A 13,667-nucleotide genomic window follows, 5' to 3' on the forward strand; every position below is an offset into this window, starting at 1 on the left:
GGACCAAACACCCCAAAGATCAGAGGAACCCCCGTTCTCCCAGAATAAAGGTTGTTAATTTTCAATTTTTGCCTTAAATCTGTGATAGTGTTCTTATAGAAGTTTACTTTAGGAGTCATATAGTAGTAATTAGTATCTATTTTGATTTTATCTCCAATTAAGCTATAGTTTATTTTTCTCATCATCAGCAAACATGAATAAAGTAGTAGATCTTTTGAATAAGAGGCAATAAAATTTCGAGTTTTAATAAGAGAAATTCTAATTAGCTAAATGTGGTGGCAATGCTTTCTGTCTTCTGAATGAATGCTTGAACAGTGCATATGTCTTTTGAATTTGTTGTTTAAGACTGTTAAATATGTTGGCTCTTGAAAGAATGATGAACATGAGACATGTTATTGATAATCTGAAAAATAAAAAAAAATGATTCTTGAAGCAAGAAAAAGCAGCAAAAAAAAAAGAGAAAAAGCAAGCAGAAAGAGCCAATAGCCCTTAAAACCAAAAGACAAGGGTAATAAAAAGGATCCCAAGGCTTTGAGCATCAGTGGATAGGAGGGCCAAGAAGGAATAAAATCCTTGCCTAAGCGGCTAAACCAAGCTGTCCCTAATCATGTGCTTGTGGCGTGAAGGTGTCAAGTGAAAACTTGAGAACTGAGCGGTTAAAGTCAAGGTCCAAGCAAAAAGAAGAGTGTGCTTAAGAAATTTGGACACCTCTAATTGGAGACTTTAGCAAAGCTGAGTCACAATCTGAAAAGGTTCACCCAGTTATGTGTCTGTGGCATTTATGTATCCGGTGGTAATACTAGAAAACAAAGTGCTTAGGGCCACGGCCAAGACTCATAAAGAAGCTGTGTTCAAGAATCATCATACTGAATTAAGAGAATCAATAACACTATCTGAATTCTGAGTTCCTATAGATGCCAATCACTCTGAGCTTCAATGGATAAAGTGAGATGCCAAAACTGTTCAGAAGCAAAAAGCTACTAGCCCCGCTCATCTGATTAGAATCTGAGCTTCATCCAATAACTCTGAGATATTATTGCTTCTCAATCTATTAGTCTTCTATTTTATTTGTCTAGTTGCTTGAGGACAAGCAACAGTTTAAGTTTGGTGTTGTGATGAGCGGATATTTTATACGCTTTTTGGGGTTAATTTCATATAGTTTTTAGGATGTTTTAGTTAGTTGTTAGTTTAATTCTATTAGTTTTTAGGAAAAATTCATATTTCTGGACTTTACTATGAGTTGTATGTTTTTCTGTAATTTCAGGTATTTTTCTGACTGAAATTGAGGGAGCTGAGCAAAAATTTGATTCAGGCTGAAAAAGGACTGCTGATGCTGTTGGATTCTGACCTCCCTGCACTCAAAGTTGATTTTCTGGAGCTATAGAACTCGAAATAGCGTGCTTCCAACTGCGTTGGAAAGTAGACATCCAGGGCTTTCCAGCAATATAAAATAGTCCATACTTTGCTCAAGGATAGACGATGTAAACTGGTGTTCAACGCCAGTTCTCTGCCCAATTCTGGCGTCCAGCGCCAGAAAAGGATTAAAAGCTGGAGTTCAACGCTAGAAATGGATCCAAACCTGGCGTTGAACGCCCAAAATAACCTTATGCACGTGAATTGCTTAAGTCTCAGCCCCAGCACACACCAAGTGGGCCCCAGAAGTGGATCTCTGCACCATCCATCATAGTTTACTCAATTTTTGTAAACCTAGGCTACTAGTTTAGTATTTAAACTACTTTTAGAGATCTATTTTGTATCTCATGACATTTTTAGATCTGAACTTTGTATTCTCTGATGGCATGAGTCTCTAAACTCCATTGTTGGGGGTGAGGAGCTCTGTTGTGTCTCGATGAATTAATGCAAGTATTTCTGTTTTCCATTCGACATGCGTGTTCCTATCTAAGATATTCATTTGCACTTCAATATGAATGTGATGAACGTGACAATCATCATCATTCCTCCACGAACGCGTGCCTGACAACCACCTACGTTCCACTATAGAATGAATGAATATCTCTTAGATTTCTTAATTGGAATCTTCGTGGTATAAGCTAGAACCGATGGCGGCATTCATGAGAATCCGGAAAGTCTAAACCTTGTCTGTGGTATTCCGAGTAGGATTCTGGGATTGGATGGCTGTGACGAACTTCAAACTCGCGATTGCTGGGCGTAGTGACAGACGCAAAAGGATAGCAGATCCTATTCCGGCATGATCGAGAACCTGCAGATGATTAGCCGTGCAGTGACAGCGCACTGGGAATCTTTTCACTGGAAGGATGGATGGTAGCCATTGACAACGGTGATCCACCTACACACAGCTTGCCATAGGAGGACGTGCGTGCGTGAATCAGAAAACAGATGAAAGCAGAGATTCAGAAGACAAAGCATCTCTAAAAATCCAACACATTCTTCATTACTGCATAACAAGTAACCTTTAATCCATGCTCTCTTGTTCATTCGAAATTCAACTGATAAACATAATTGACTTCCTGACTAAGAGTTACAAGATAACCATAGATTGTTTCAAACTAACAATCTCCGTGGGATTCGACCCTTACTCACGTAAGGTATTACTTGGACGACCCAGTGCACTTGCTGGTCAGTGGTACGAGTTGTGAAAAATGTGATTCACAATTCGTGCACCACATGTTTAATTGCATGTTTGTTTGATTTTATGCATTTAGTCACTACTTGGTTAAAGTAATAAATTTCTTTTTAGGACTCTATTTTTGAAAATTTTCACTAATTTAAATTGAAAATTTTTTTATGTTAAAACTTGTTTGAAGTTGTATTTGGAACATGAATTATAGCCAAGAACACACAACCTGTGAGATTTTGAACTTATTTATATGGTTACATTATTTAACCATAAATTTTTATTCCTGTGTGTTTTCTTCCCTATGATTGCAATCTTTGCTTTGTTCCATTCTATATGTCCACTATTTAGTGTATTTACATGCTTGCATATGATTGAGGTCATTATCTGATTATTAGCTCACTTATCCCAAATAAGCCTACCCTTTCAATTACCTTTGTTAGCCACTTTGAGCCTTTAAATCTCATTTGTTCTTTATTTTACCACATCACTAGCCTTAAGCGGAAAAACAATTATATATCCCAATTGAATCTTTGGTTAGCTTAAGATAGGGATTGTGTAACAATTAATTGTGGGGAAACTGTGGGAACATGGGTTAATAAGGGAATGTGTTATGTTTCTACCATGATAAAAAAAATAGGAATTTATGTACCTACTCATGTGAAACTATAAAAAAATTAAAAATCCATGTGCATTGATAAGCTATGTTTATTTTCATGTTCAAAAAAAAATATTCAATAAATAAGTAAATAAATAAGGGGACAAAATTACCCCAATGCTAAGTTTAATAATGAAAGATCAATGCACATGTGATAAATTAAAAAGAAAAGTTGATACATGAGTATGTAATGCAAAAGTGGGAATTTTGGGTAGCTAGGCATGAATTAGAATTATATAGAGTATATGTATGTTAGGTGAAAGTTTAGGTTAATTAAAGATTCAATTTATAGCTCACTTAGCCATATATATATACCGTCACCCTTACCTTAGCCCCATTACAACCTTGAAAAGACCTCATGATGTTTGCATTGGTACATTAAATTTTTGTTGATTGGTTAGATGAAGAACAAAGTTTAGAAAGCATGACTAGAGAAGAGTAGAGTGATTAACCCTAGACACTTGAGAGTTAGAGTGATATACACTACCAGTAAGGGTTCAGTGCTTAATTCTATGTTCCCTGCTTTCATGAGCTATCTTCTTACAAGTTTACTTGCTTTTTATTGTATGATTTGAATTAGTGAAATCTGATTTATGTTTGTCTTGAAGAGCTTATTTACTTTTAACCAAGTAGATAGAAACATCTTAGCATGTAGTTGCATTCATATAGATAGGTTGCATTTCATACATCACACCATTCCTCTTTACCCTTTTATAGCTTCTATTGAGCTTAGCATGAGGACATGCTAATGTTTAAGTGTGGAGAGGTTGATAAATCACTATTTTACGATTTATCCTGTGCTCAATTGAGTGAATTTTATCAATCTTTCATACACTTATTCATATGATTTGCATGAGTTTACGTTTTCCTTCCTGATTTTGTGCTATGATTGAAAACATGCTTCTTTGGTCTTAATTTTGATATGTTTAACCCTCTCTTATTACCATTCGATACCTTGATATGTGCGTCAAGTGATTTCAGGATTTACAGGGCAAGAATGGCTTAGAGGATGGAAAGGAAGCATGCAAAAGTGGAAGGAATACAAGAAGTTGAAGGAACTGCAAAGCTGTCAACCTGACCCTCTCGCACTAAAACGGTCATAACATGAGCTGCAGAGGTCCAAACGACGTGGTTCCAGTTGCGTTGGAAAGCTAACGTCCGGGCTTCGATTTGATATATAATATGCCATAGTTACCCTGATGCTAGGTGACGCGAATGCGCGCTCCACGAGGACGCATCACAGTGACGAAAATCAGCATGGCAGATTTCTTCTCCAGTGATTTCTGGGCTGTTTTCGACCCAGTTTTCGGCCCAGAAAACATAGATTAGAGGCTATAAAGTGGGAGAATCCATTCAAACAATTCAATCAGCTCATAATTCACTTTTCATAATTTAGATGTAGTTTTTAGAGAGAGAGGTTCTCTCCTCTCTCTTAGGATTTAGGATTAGGATTCCTCTTAAAGGAATTAGGATTTCAACTTTATTATTTTAACTTACAATTTCTTCTGAGTTCCAGGTTCAATGTTCCTTTTATTTATTTTATCAATTCAGTTTATGAACTCTTTATGTTTAGATTGAATTTTTTTTATTAATGCAATTGAGGTATTTCAGATTTATGATTCTTATTTAGCTTTTTTTATATACTTGGCTTTAATTGATTAACTGGAGGCTCTTGAGTTATCAAATTTATCGTGATTGTTGATTAATTTCTCTAATTGACTAGAATTCCACTAACTCTAGTCTTTTCTTAGGAGTTGGCTAGGACTTGGGGATCTAACTAATTAGTCCACTTGACTTTCCCTTGCTTTCGTAAAGGTTAACTAAGTGGGGTTAACCTCAATTCTCATAAGAGTAACTAGGATAGGACTTCCGAATTTTCGTACCTCACCAAGAGTTTTTTTTATAGTCATTTATTTATTTTACTTGTCATTTAAATTACTTGTTCCTTACTTTCAAAACCCCCAATTTACAAAACTCATAACCAATAATAAGAACATACCTCCATGCAGTTCCTTGAGAAGACGACCCGAGTTAAATACTTCGGTTATCAATTTCAAAGGGGTTTGTTACTTGTGACAACCAAAACGTTTGTAAGAAAGGATGATTGCTTGGTTTAAAAACTATACTTGCAACGAGAATTTATTCTGAATTCTAAACCGTCAATCATCCGCTTCTTCAAACAGCATACAATTTCAGGGGAAATCATACAAGAGTATGAAAAATTGCTGTGCATATACAAACATTAATAAACTAATATTCAGATGTCGAACATAAAATTTGCACCCCAATAATGTAAGATAAGAAATTCTCAGTTGAAGTTCAATTTGGACTAGAAAATATGCAGCTACCTGAATATTTACAATAAGAATAGAAGGAACATCCCCAGGTATGCTGATAGAAGGAACTCCTACAAAGCGCGCGATATGTTTAATTTTTCGCTGAGACAGAAAGAGGTCTGCTCCAAGGGAATAGAAAGCAGCATTGGTTGGCACAAATTCTTTCTTCTTGTCCCTGCCAACCAAGTCCAAGCAACAATGAATTCTAGCACTATCAATAATAAAAAATTTTGTTTTTGTCATAATATCCTCAACATGAGGGTGATCATAACCTAAAGGTTAAGCATTAATCCCCCCAAAATGGTGTGTATACAAAAACAAGTATTTTGTACCAACCTAAAGCAGTTTTTCCCTCTGACTTTGAATGAACTTGGCTCAATTAATGACCAAGAACCAGGGCTTTGTTTCTCTATTACACAAAATGGAATTGATAAACCTGCTATTGGCTTTAGTTTAGGTGCCTTGGGTGAAACTGAAACAAATGAGACTAGAGTGAGAAACAAGAAAAACTACCAAAAAACAAGGGTAGTAAACATCCGAAAACTAAAAGCAAATAAACTGGGAAACTAAATTTTCATGTTCATTTATTTTAACTTCTCATCTTAACAGCTGGGGAAATAAAAGAAGCTCAATCATTCACAAGAAACACCATTTTCGCACTCATTCTAACTCTTCTACTAACATAAAATAGAAAAATAAACAAAATTAGGAACAAAATAGCTTCCCCTACAGAAATAAAATATAACTCAGCTCTACAAGCAACCCTGATTCCAATGCAAAATTTTAAAATCTTTTGGCTGATCGTGATCTTGGTTGCTTATGCACAAAAAATTATAAGTGACCTTTAATTTTCTGCTACTGTTGCTAGGTATCTAATGCTAGAAGGAAGGAGAGTAAGCCACAATATATTGCATTCTGAGGCAAAGAGCTCTTTTGAACACTTACTTCACATTATATAAGCACATCCGCACTTTATTCCATTTCTTAAGCATAACAAAGTGTTCCCAACTTTATAACAAACTCAAATTTTATGTGTTATTTTATTTTTCAAATTTCATATGGTCTTATGTATTGGGTTTGAAACCAGTACTCTTTCCTTTCCAAATGGTGCATTCCTGCTTCATTTCTACTAAGACTCAGTCAAATAAAGCAAAACACAATGAAAACATACGACCATGAACTCATGTTTGGTGCAGAAACCTAAACTTACACACATGAACATAAGACATGATAGCTCAAACAAACCTATAGTAACCCTCATAGAAAACAATTTAAAATAACCAAAACGAAGATACAGTGAGCCAGTAGAAAATCATTATTAAGTTGCAGTAATTAATATCCAAATGAGTTAATAAAGTAGAAAAAAAATGCTCTTGACTAATAACTCTATATGCGTTCAATTCTTATTTAAAGTGACAACAAGATAATACATCAAACACACTAAAGTCACAATACACTACTCGGCTATTAATAGTGAATTAAGCAAAAGTAATCATGCTCACAAAATCTAATGTTTTAAGATATAAACTGATAAGACACAATAATTATGCAAAGCTATGAAGTCAGAATAATTACAAGGCCTTGTCCAATTCATGAAACAACAATTTTCTAAATAGCAAGGTATCCAATAAAAGCTATCATTAACATAAAAAAATTTCTAAATAAATAAGAGAAAAATATTACTACACTTGAAGCATTACACAAACATAAAACAGGGCAAATGAAATAAAATGGAGATAATTATTTACGCACCTAGGTTCTTGTCAAGGGTCTTGGTGAACTGGTTCAAAGCTGGTGGAGCCTTCAACCTCTGCTTGAGGATCCTCTTCTTCCTCTGCTCCTCTGATCCCGAACTGCTTAGGATGCTTCTCAAATAACGGGTTCCTCACCGTCTCCTGAAGAAATGCATGAGAATCAAAACAATGAATAATAAAAAAAAAGAATGAAAACTTAGAGTCATCCTCATGAATCTAACTGCAGAAAAACAAAAAGAGGAGAAACCTACAGCCTTCTTCGAAGCTGGAACTAGCGCTTTTCCACCTCGTCACAATGTACCCATCAGATGTTAGGGCTTCGTCGTCCTGGCCTGAGAGACTTACAAAGAAGCAATAAGCAGGAAGCGAGTGGCAGCGCGGAAGGGAGGGCTTCGTCGTTCTTCACAGAGTGTCATCCGAGTGGCACTTCGTTGGAGTGTTGTCGTCGCAGTGAGGGCAGAGGTTAGGGCTTTTGAAGAAGGGTTAAGGTGAGTACAATGAAGGAGGAGTTAGGGCTTTTGAACGGAGATTGGTGATCGCCATTGGGGGCTTTCGAAGGAGGAGTTAAGGCAGGGCACAAAGAAGGAGTTAGCTAGGGCTTTTTTTCTCTAAGTCTTTGAATCACGAAGAATTGAACTCTGGAGCGTTTTTATTTAATTCGAGCTTCTTTAATTTTTTTTTCTGAGGGAACCTTTTGGCCACGCTTTTGAAGCGTGCCAAAAGGCTTGTAGAAAACGGCTACACTTTTGAAATGCCACAATAATAAATTCCTGTTGCCACGCTTTAAAAGCGTGCCGAAATCTCTCTACGGCTACGCTTTATAAGCGTGGCAGAAAAAAACGTGGCTAAATCTCGCATCAACTGTCACCCTCATAAAAGCGTGGTCAAATCTCTATTCAAACTCCACCCTCACAAAAGCGTGGACATAGACCACTTTTGGCCACGCTTTTAAAGCGTAGCAAAAAAAAGCGTGGCCATAGGCCTTTTTTCTTGTAGTGTAAAAATTTTATAAAAATTTAAATTTATGTTACTCAAAACAACATGAATTTATATTATTCAAAATTTATTTTTAACACCTTTTGATATTTTTTTAAAGAAAAAAAATTAAATTTATATATTAAAATTTAGTGCTCTTTTCATTATAATTTGTTAGTATTTTTTTAATTTAATTTAATCTTATTAATGAAATTAATAATTGAAATTATAAAAAGTATATTTTTATTTTTTAAGTTAAAATTTAAATAGATATTATTTAAATTAAAATATTATAAATAAAAGTACCCTATTATATATAAATCGTGATAAGCTTGAGAGGATTTGCTTTAACACGTTAATCGTGCCAAACCTTTGTGTTTTAGCTCAAAATTACGTAAATCTTTGTAGGGTGGGACGATTTATGCGATACCTATAACTCTGTGTGTCCTGCAACGATTTACTCCTTATTCTCCTAAGTCATTCATGTATAAATCGTTCATAGGTAGCATGGTTAACATATTATATAATCCTCGTGCCCTTGAAACGATTTATATAACAGTAGAAAGAGGATATTTACATTTCAAAATTTAATTTAGAATAATTTTGGTATTGGTTTATTTTATTTAAGTAAAAAACCCTCATCTTTACGAAGAATAGCTTCTCAATAATCCAATCCAATTATATGTTATAGAAGTTCTAGTGTCACTTATAAAATAGGTGACTCAAAAACATGAATATAATAAAAATCTAAATGAGCCTAATTTTACCCATAATTCATAACAACAACCATGAAGGCATAATATATATCTCAAGAATATATAGATTGCAATAAATATCTTCTCCCTTTTGAAACTTTATAGTAGAGGAATTCAACAACTAATTAGCAACAAGATATAGCAACAAGATATATCTATTGTTGTTCTTCACTTTTTGGTGCTGCTTCTTTAATTTCATCTGCACCTTCATCCTGAAACCAAACCCACATATAAACCAAAATCAATACATATAGATTAAACAGAAGAATAATATTAATCACTTAGATTTTCTCTAAGACAATTGTACATATTAGAATATACAAATGACACGGTAAAAAAAAAAAAAAAGGCCATACCTGCGTGTCAGAAGTCCAAAGGGTAAGGTTATCGCGAAGAAGTTGCATGATCAAAGTGCTATCTTTGTATGATTCCTCTCCCAATGTATCCAGCTCAGCAATTGCCTTGTCAAAAGCCTAAATAAATATTTGAAGAACGAAATTAATTACTTATAAGTAAACAATATACTATCCATAAACTAATAGATGCACCAATAAACTTATTAACAAAAGTAATTAAGACTATGATTTTAATGGGTTTTCTAAAGATGAATTTATTGTTATTTTCACAAAGCACAAAACAAGGATTAATTCATGTAGAGAACCTAGCAATATTACTTCATCGAGTCTTCAATGGTTATTGGAAATTATTGGTTATCACAATTCCCTGATGACAAATATTATTGTGCATTTCACTAAAAAGGAAAAAAGTTCATTGAAAGAATTAACATAGCTGCCCCGAAACGAACCTGTTTAGCAAGGCTACAAGCTTTGTCAGGAGAATTAAGAATCTCATAGTAAAAGACAGAGAAGTTCAAAGCAAGACCCAGCCTGATTGGATGGGTTGGAGGCAACTCCTCATTCGCAATATCCTGGAGCCAAAGTTAAAACAAGAAATAGTCAAAAATAAATAAACCACAAAATCACACATCTTTTTTCCATTGTAAAAGATTAGAAGGATCACAATTCTAATAATAAAAGCAAATAACGTTATAAGTCAGTGTCTAAGAAATTTTAAACAAATCAATAAATTTTAATGGCTAAATCAATTTCCAAATTTTCATTATATTTAAAAAAATGTAATTTTTTCATCAAATTATTCATCTATCTATAAAAAAAATAACAAAAGAATTTTAAAAATTTATAGGTATTATTATGTTTTTATGAAATAATAATAAAAAATAATTTATTGAAGTCTTTTTACTAAAATTTAACGTAAAAATTAATTTGTCAAATAAAATAAAATATTAAAATTTATTAAATTGATCAGAGACATTTGAATGTTTATAAAAATATTATGCCTTTATTAAATAATAATATAAAATAAGTTATGTGATTTTTTATTAAAATTTAATATAAAAACTGTTTTAGTTAATAAAAAAAATATTTAAAACTAATGTAATAATTAAAATTTGTTAAAAATGAAATGATCCTACTAAATATTCATTGGGGAGTGATTTTTGTTCTAAAAGCAAGTGAATTATTGAACCTGAGCGGATTGGTAGGCGGCAAGGGTGCTCTCCGCAGCCTCCTTGCGGTCTGCACCAGACTTGAACTCCGCAAGGTATCGATGGTAGTCACCTTTCATCTTAAAGTAGAAGACCTTGGAATCGCTGGTGGTTGCTGAAGGCACAAGGCGAGAGTCCAAAAGCTTGAGAATGCCATCACAGATGTTGGCCAGCTCAGACTCTATCTTGGAGCGGTATTCCTTAATGGTAGCCACATGTTCTGTGTTCCCTTTGCTCTCCTCCTTCTGCTCAATGGAGGAGATTATGCGCCACGACGCGCGTCGAGCGCCGATCACATTCTTGTATGCCACGGAGAGAAGGTTCCGCTCCTCCACCGACAACTCCTCGCCGTCGGTGGCGGCAGCTGACACCTTCTCCATGTACTCCACCATCTCCTCGTAGCGCTCAGCTTGCTCTGCTAGCTTTGCCATGTATACGAACTCCTCTCGTGGATTGGGAGCGCTTGCCATTGTTGCTCTGAAGAGATCTTGGTCCGTGGCTTGTAGAGAAAGAAAGAAAGAAAAGCGAATGGGAATTGAGAAATTAAATAGTAGCTTTTGCCTTTTATATACTATTATTGTTGTTATGATGCGTTTTTTTATGGGGGAACCCGTATGTATTGGGTTGTTGCTTATTCTATTTGTGATGGTGTTACCGATGAATGTTGCGGGTTTAGGGAGAATTTCACAAGTGGTGGAAAGAGGTTATTTTTGGAGCTGGAATAAATATAATCCATTAATCCTCACTTTTAGAACTTCTCCTCGTACAAAAATAGGCATCATCGTTCTTGTTAATTAGTTGTGTTTTAGTGTTATCAGTTTCTATTTTTTAACATTTTCGCTTCGACAATAAAGACCAGTTTGTTTTGTACCACCGTTCGTGATTATTATGCTCCTTCCTATCGAATTTTAAACTCTCAAAAGCCGATTTAGATCATGACCATAATTTTGGGAACAAAAATAAATTTCTACTAAACAAAGTTGTGTAAAGATATTGGAACAAAATTTAAGAAAAGAAAAACAAGGATTTAAAATTTTATGTTCGACGATTGTTACTAAATGTTGAAATAATTTGTATTAGAATGATTTTTTGTGTTTACTCATTCCCAGCTTAGGAAAATTACTCTAAAAGATTACTAGAGATATTTAATTATTAAAAAGAATTTTTAATATAAAATTTATTAAATAGGATTAATTTTTTTAATATTAAATTTTTTAAAAAAACAAATATATTTTTAGATTATTTTTTTATTTATTTCTTTCCTATAAATATATATTTTTAATTTCCTATTTTTATTAGTACTACATTACTTTTAATTATAACAAAAATTTAATTTATTATTGTAAACCACTAATTTATTCATTAGTAAATAATTTCATTGTTCAACTGCATTCTAACTGTTAAAAAATTATTATTTTTTAATCTATTTATGAATAATACATATATTAATTATAATTATAATCATAAATTAAACTATTTCATATTAACTTATATAACGGTGATTTTATTTATTATTATAAATATTAAATTAAATAAATTATTATTATTTTTTATTTATTAAATCATTAATAAATAATTCTTTTATTTATTAAATTAATTGTTTATTTATTAGATTAATAGTCTTATTAATATTCTCTAGTAATGATATTGAAAATAGATATAAAAAGAAAAGAGCTCGTGGTTCCACTCAACTCAAGCATATTCATGCTATGAAGACACAAAGTTAACATGGTATAAAGACAAACTAATAGACCTAACAAGCATATAGGTTCAATTGTTTTCTAATGTATAAATTCCTATATGTATAGATTTTTCGTGTCTCATTTAGATAGGAACATGTATTGCTCTACTATTCTAAATTTATCAGGTGAAACAGTTATCATTATGATAAGTATCAAAAATAGCATAAATTTATTTTCACTAATTAAAAATAATGTAATATAATGTGATGTGATATTAATTATCTTATTAAATTTCGTTGAGATTGTTGTCTTTTTGGACAAAAAAATGTATATCCTTTAATGTTAGTTATTTTTTTGTTAGATTTTTTTTATTTGATTTTCTTTTAAGATTTAAAAACGGTTATTATAAATAAATTATAAAAAAGTTTTATGATCAAATAATAAAAAAATGACATATAATATTTTTTAGTGTTGTTCAAATTTTGTTTGTCTAACTTTAAATATTTAAACAAAAAATCCTAATATCTAAGTGTCGTTTCTTAAGAATGTGATAATTATGGTATTTGTAATTTTATGTTGGATTTTTTTAAGATTTTATTATTTTTAATTTTAATTTAATTTTAATTTTTTAATTTTTGATTTTATTAATATGTATAAGATTTGGAATGATTGAAATTTATATTTGCTTGAAAAAATTTAATTTTTCTGCAGGGGTAGGATTAAATAGGGTTTAGAACTTTAGGATGCGGGTAGAGTTAGGGTTGAGAGATTCTCGATCCACAAGTAAGGTAGAGTAAAATTTTAAAAAAGTTTTCAACCTGCAGATAGAATTAAGATAGAGTCCAAACCTTTGTTTAACCTACTCATTATCAACCCTATCTAGGATTAATGCGAAGAAGAAGAACTTGACCAAAAGGAATTCTAGCAGTGTCTAATGGAGTTTGGCAAAAATACACTAAAATAAATTTTGTTAAATATTAATATATTTATAATTTGAAATATCCAAAAAAATATTTATAATTTAAAACTAAAATATTAGGGCAAATCACCCATATAAACCAAGCTGGAAAAAAATTTACGTGATTCAACCAAACCAAAAATTATTACAGAGTTCAACCAAGAGGGCATTTTTATGTAACCTTCAATGTAATTCGAATCATACTTATTCGAATTACCTACACACGCATACACCCACTAATTCGAATAAACCTGATTCGAATTACACCCAAAGTAATTCAAATCAGGATGATTCGAATTACATACACGCTGCACATAGTAATTCGAATTGGCCAGATTCGAATTACTCATGATTTAATTCTGTCTATTCTTTTATTAAAAAATTAATAA

The 13,667-nt window shown here is 32.6% G+C and overlaps 1 protein-coding gene across 1 annotated transcript; it reads right to left on the bottom strand.

The window, feature by feature from the left end:
- Positions 1-8,980: 8,980 nt before the first annotated feature.
- LOC107610000 (14-3-3-like protein) lies at positions 8,981-11,455 on the bottom strand. The gene is made up of 4 exons (XM_016312064.3): positions 10,620-11,455; positions 9,880-10,002; positions 9,431-9,547; positions 8,981-9,286 (listed from the first exon to the last, which is right to left on the bottom strand). Exons 1-4 carry the CDS (start codon positions 11,106-11,108, stop codon positions 9,230-9,232), a joined length of 786 nt encoding a protein of 261 aa, XP_016167550.1. The 5' UTR covers positions 11,109-11,455; the 3' UTR covers positions 8,981-9,229.
- Positions 11,456-13,667: the final 2,212 nt, after the last annotated feature.

The sequence above is a fragment of the Arachis ipaensis genome, chromosome B7 (assembly GCF_059453495.1).
Source record: "Arachis ipaensis isolate K30076 ecotype BB chromosome B7, ASM5945349v1, whole genome shotgun sequence".
In the NCBI taxonomy this organism is placed as follows: Eukaryota; Viridiplantae; Streptophyta; class Magnoliopsida; order Fabales; family Fabaceae; genus Arachis; species Arachis ipaensis.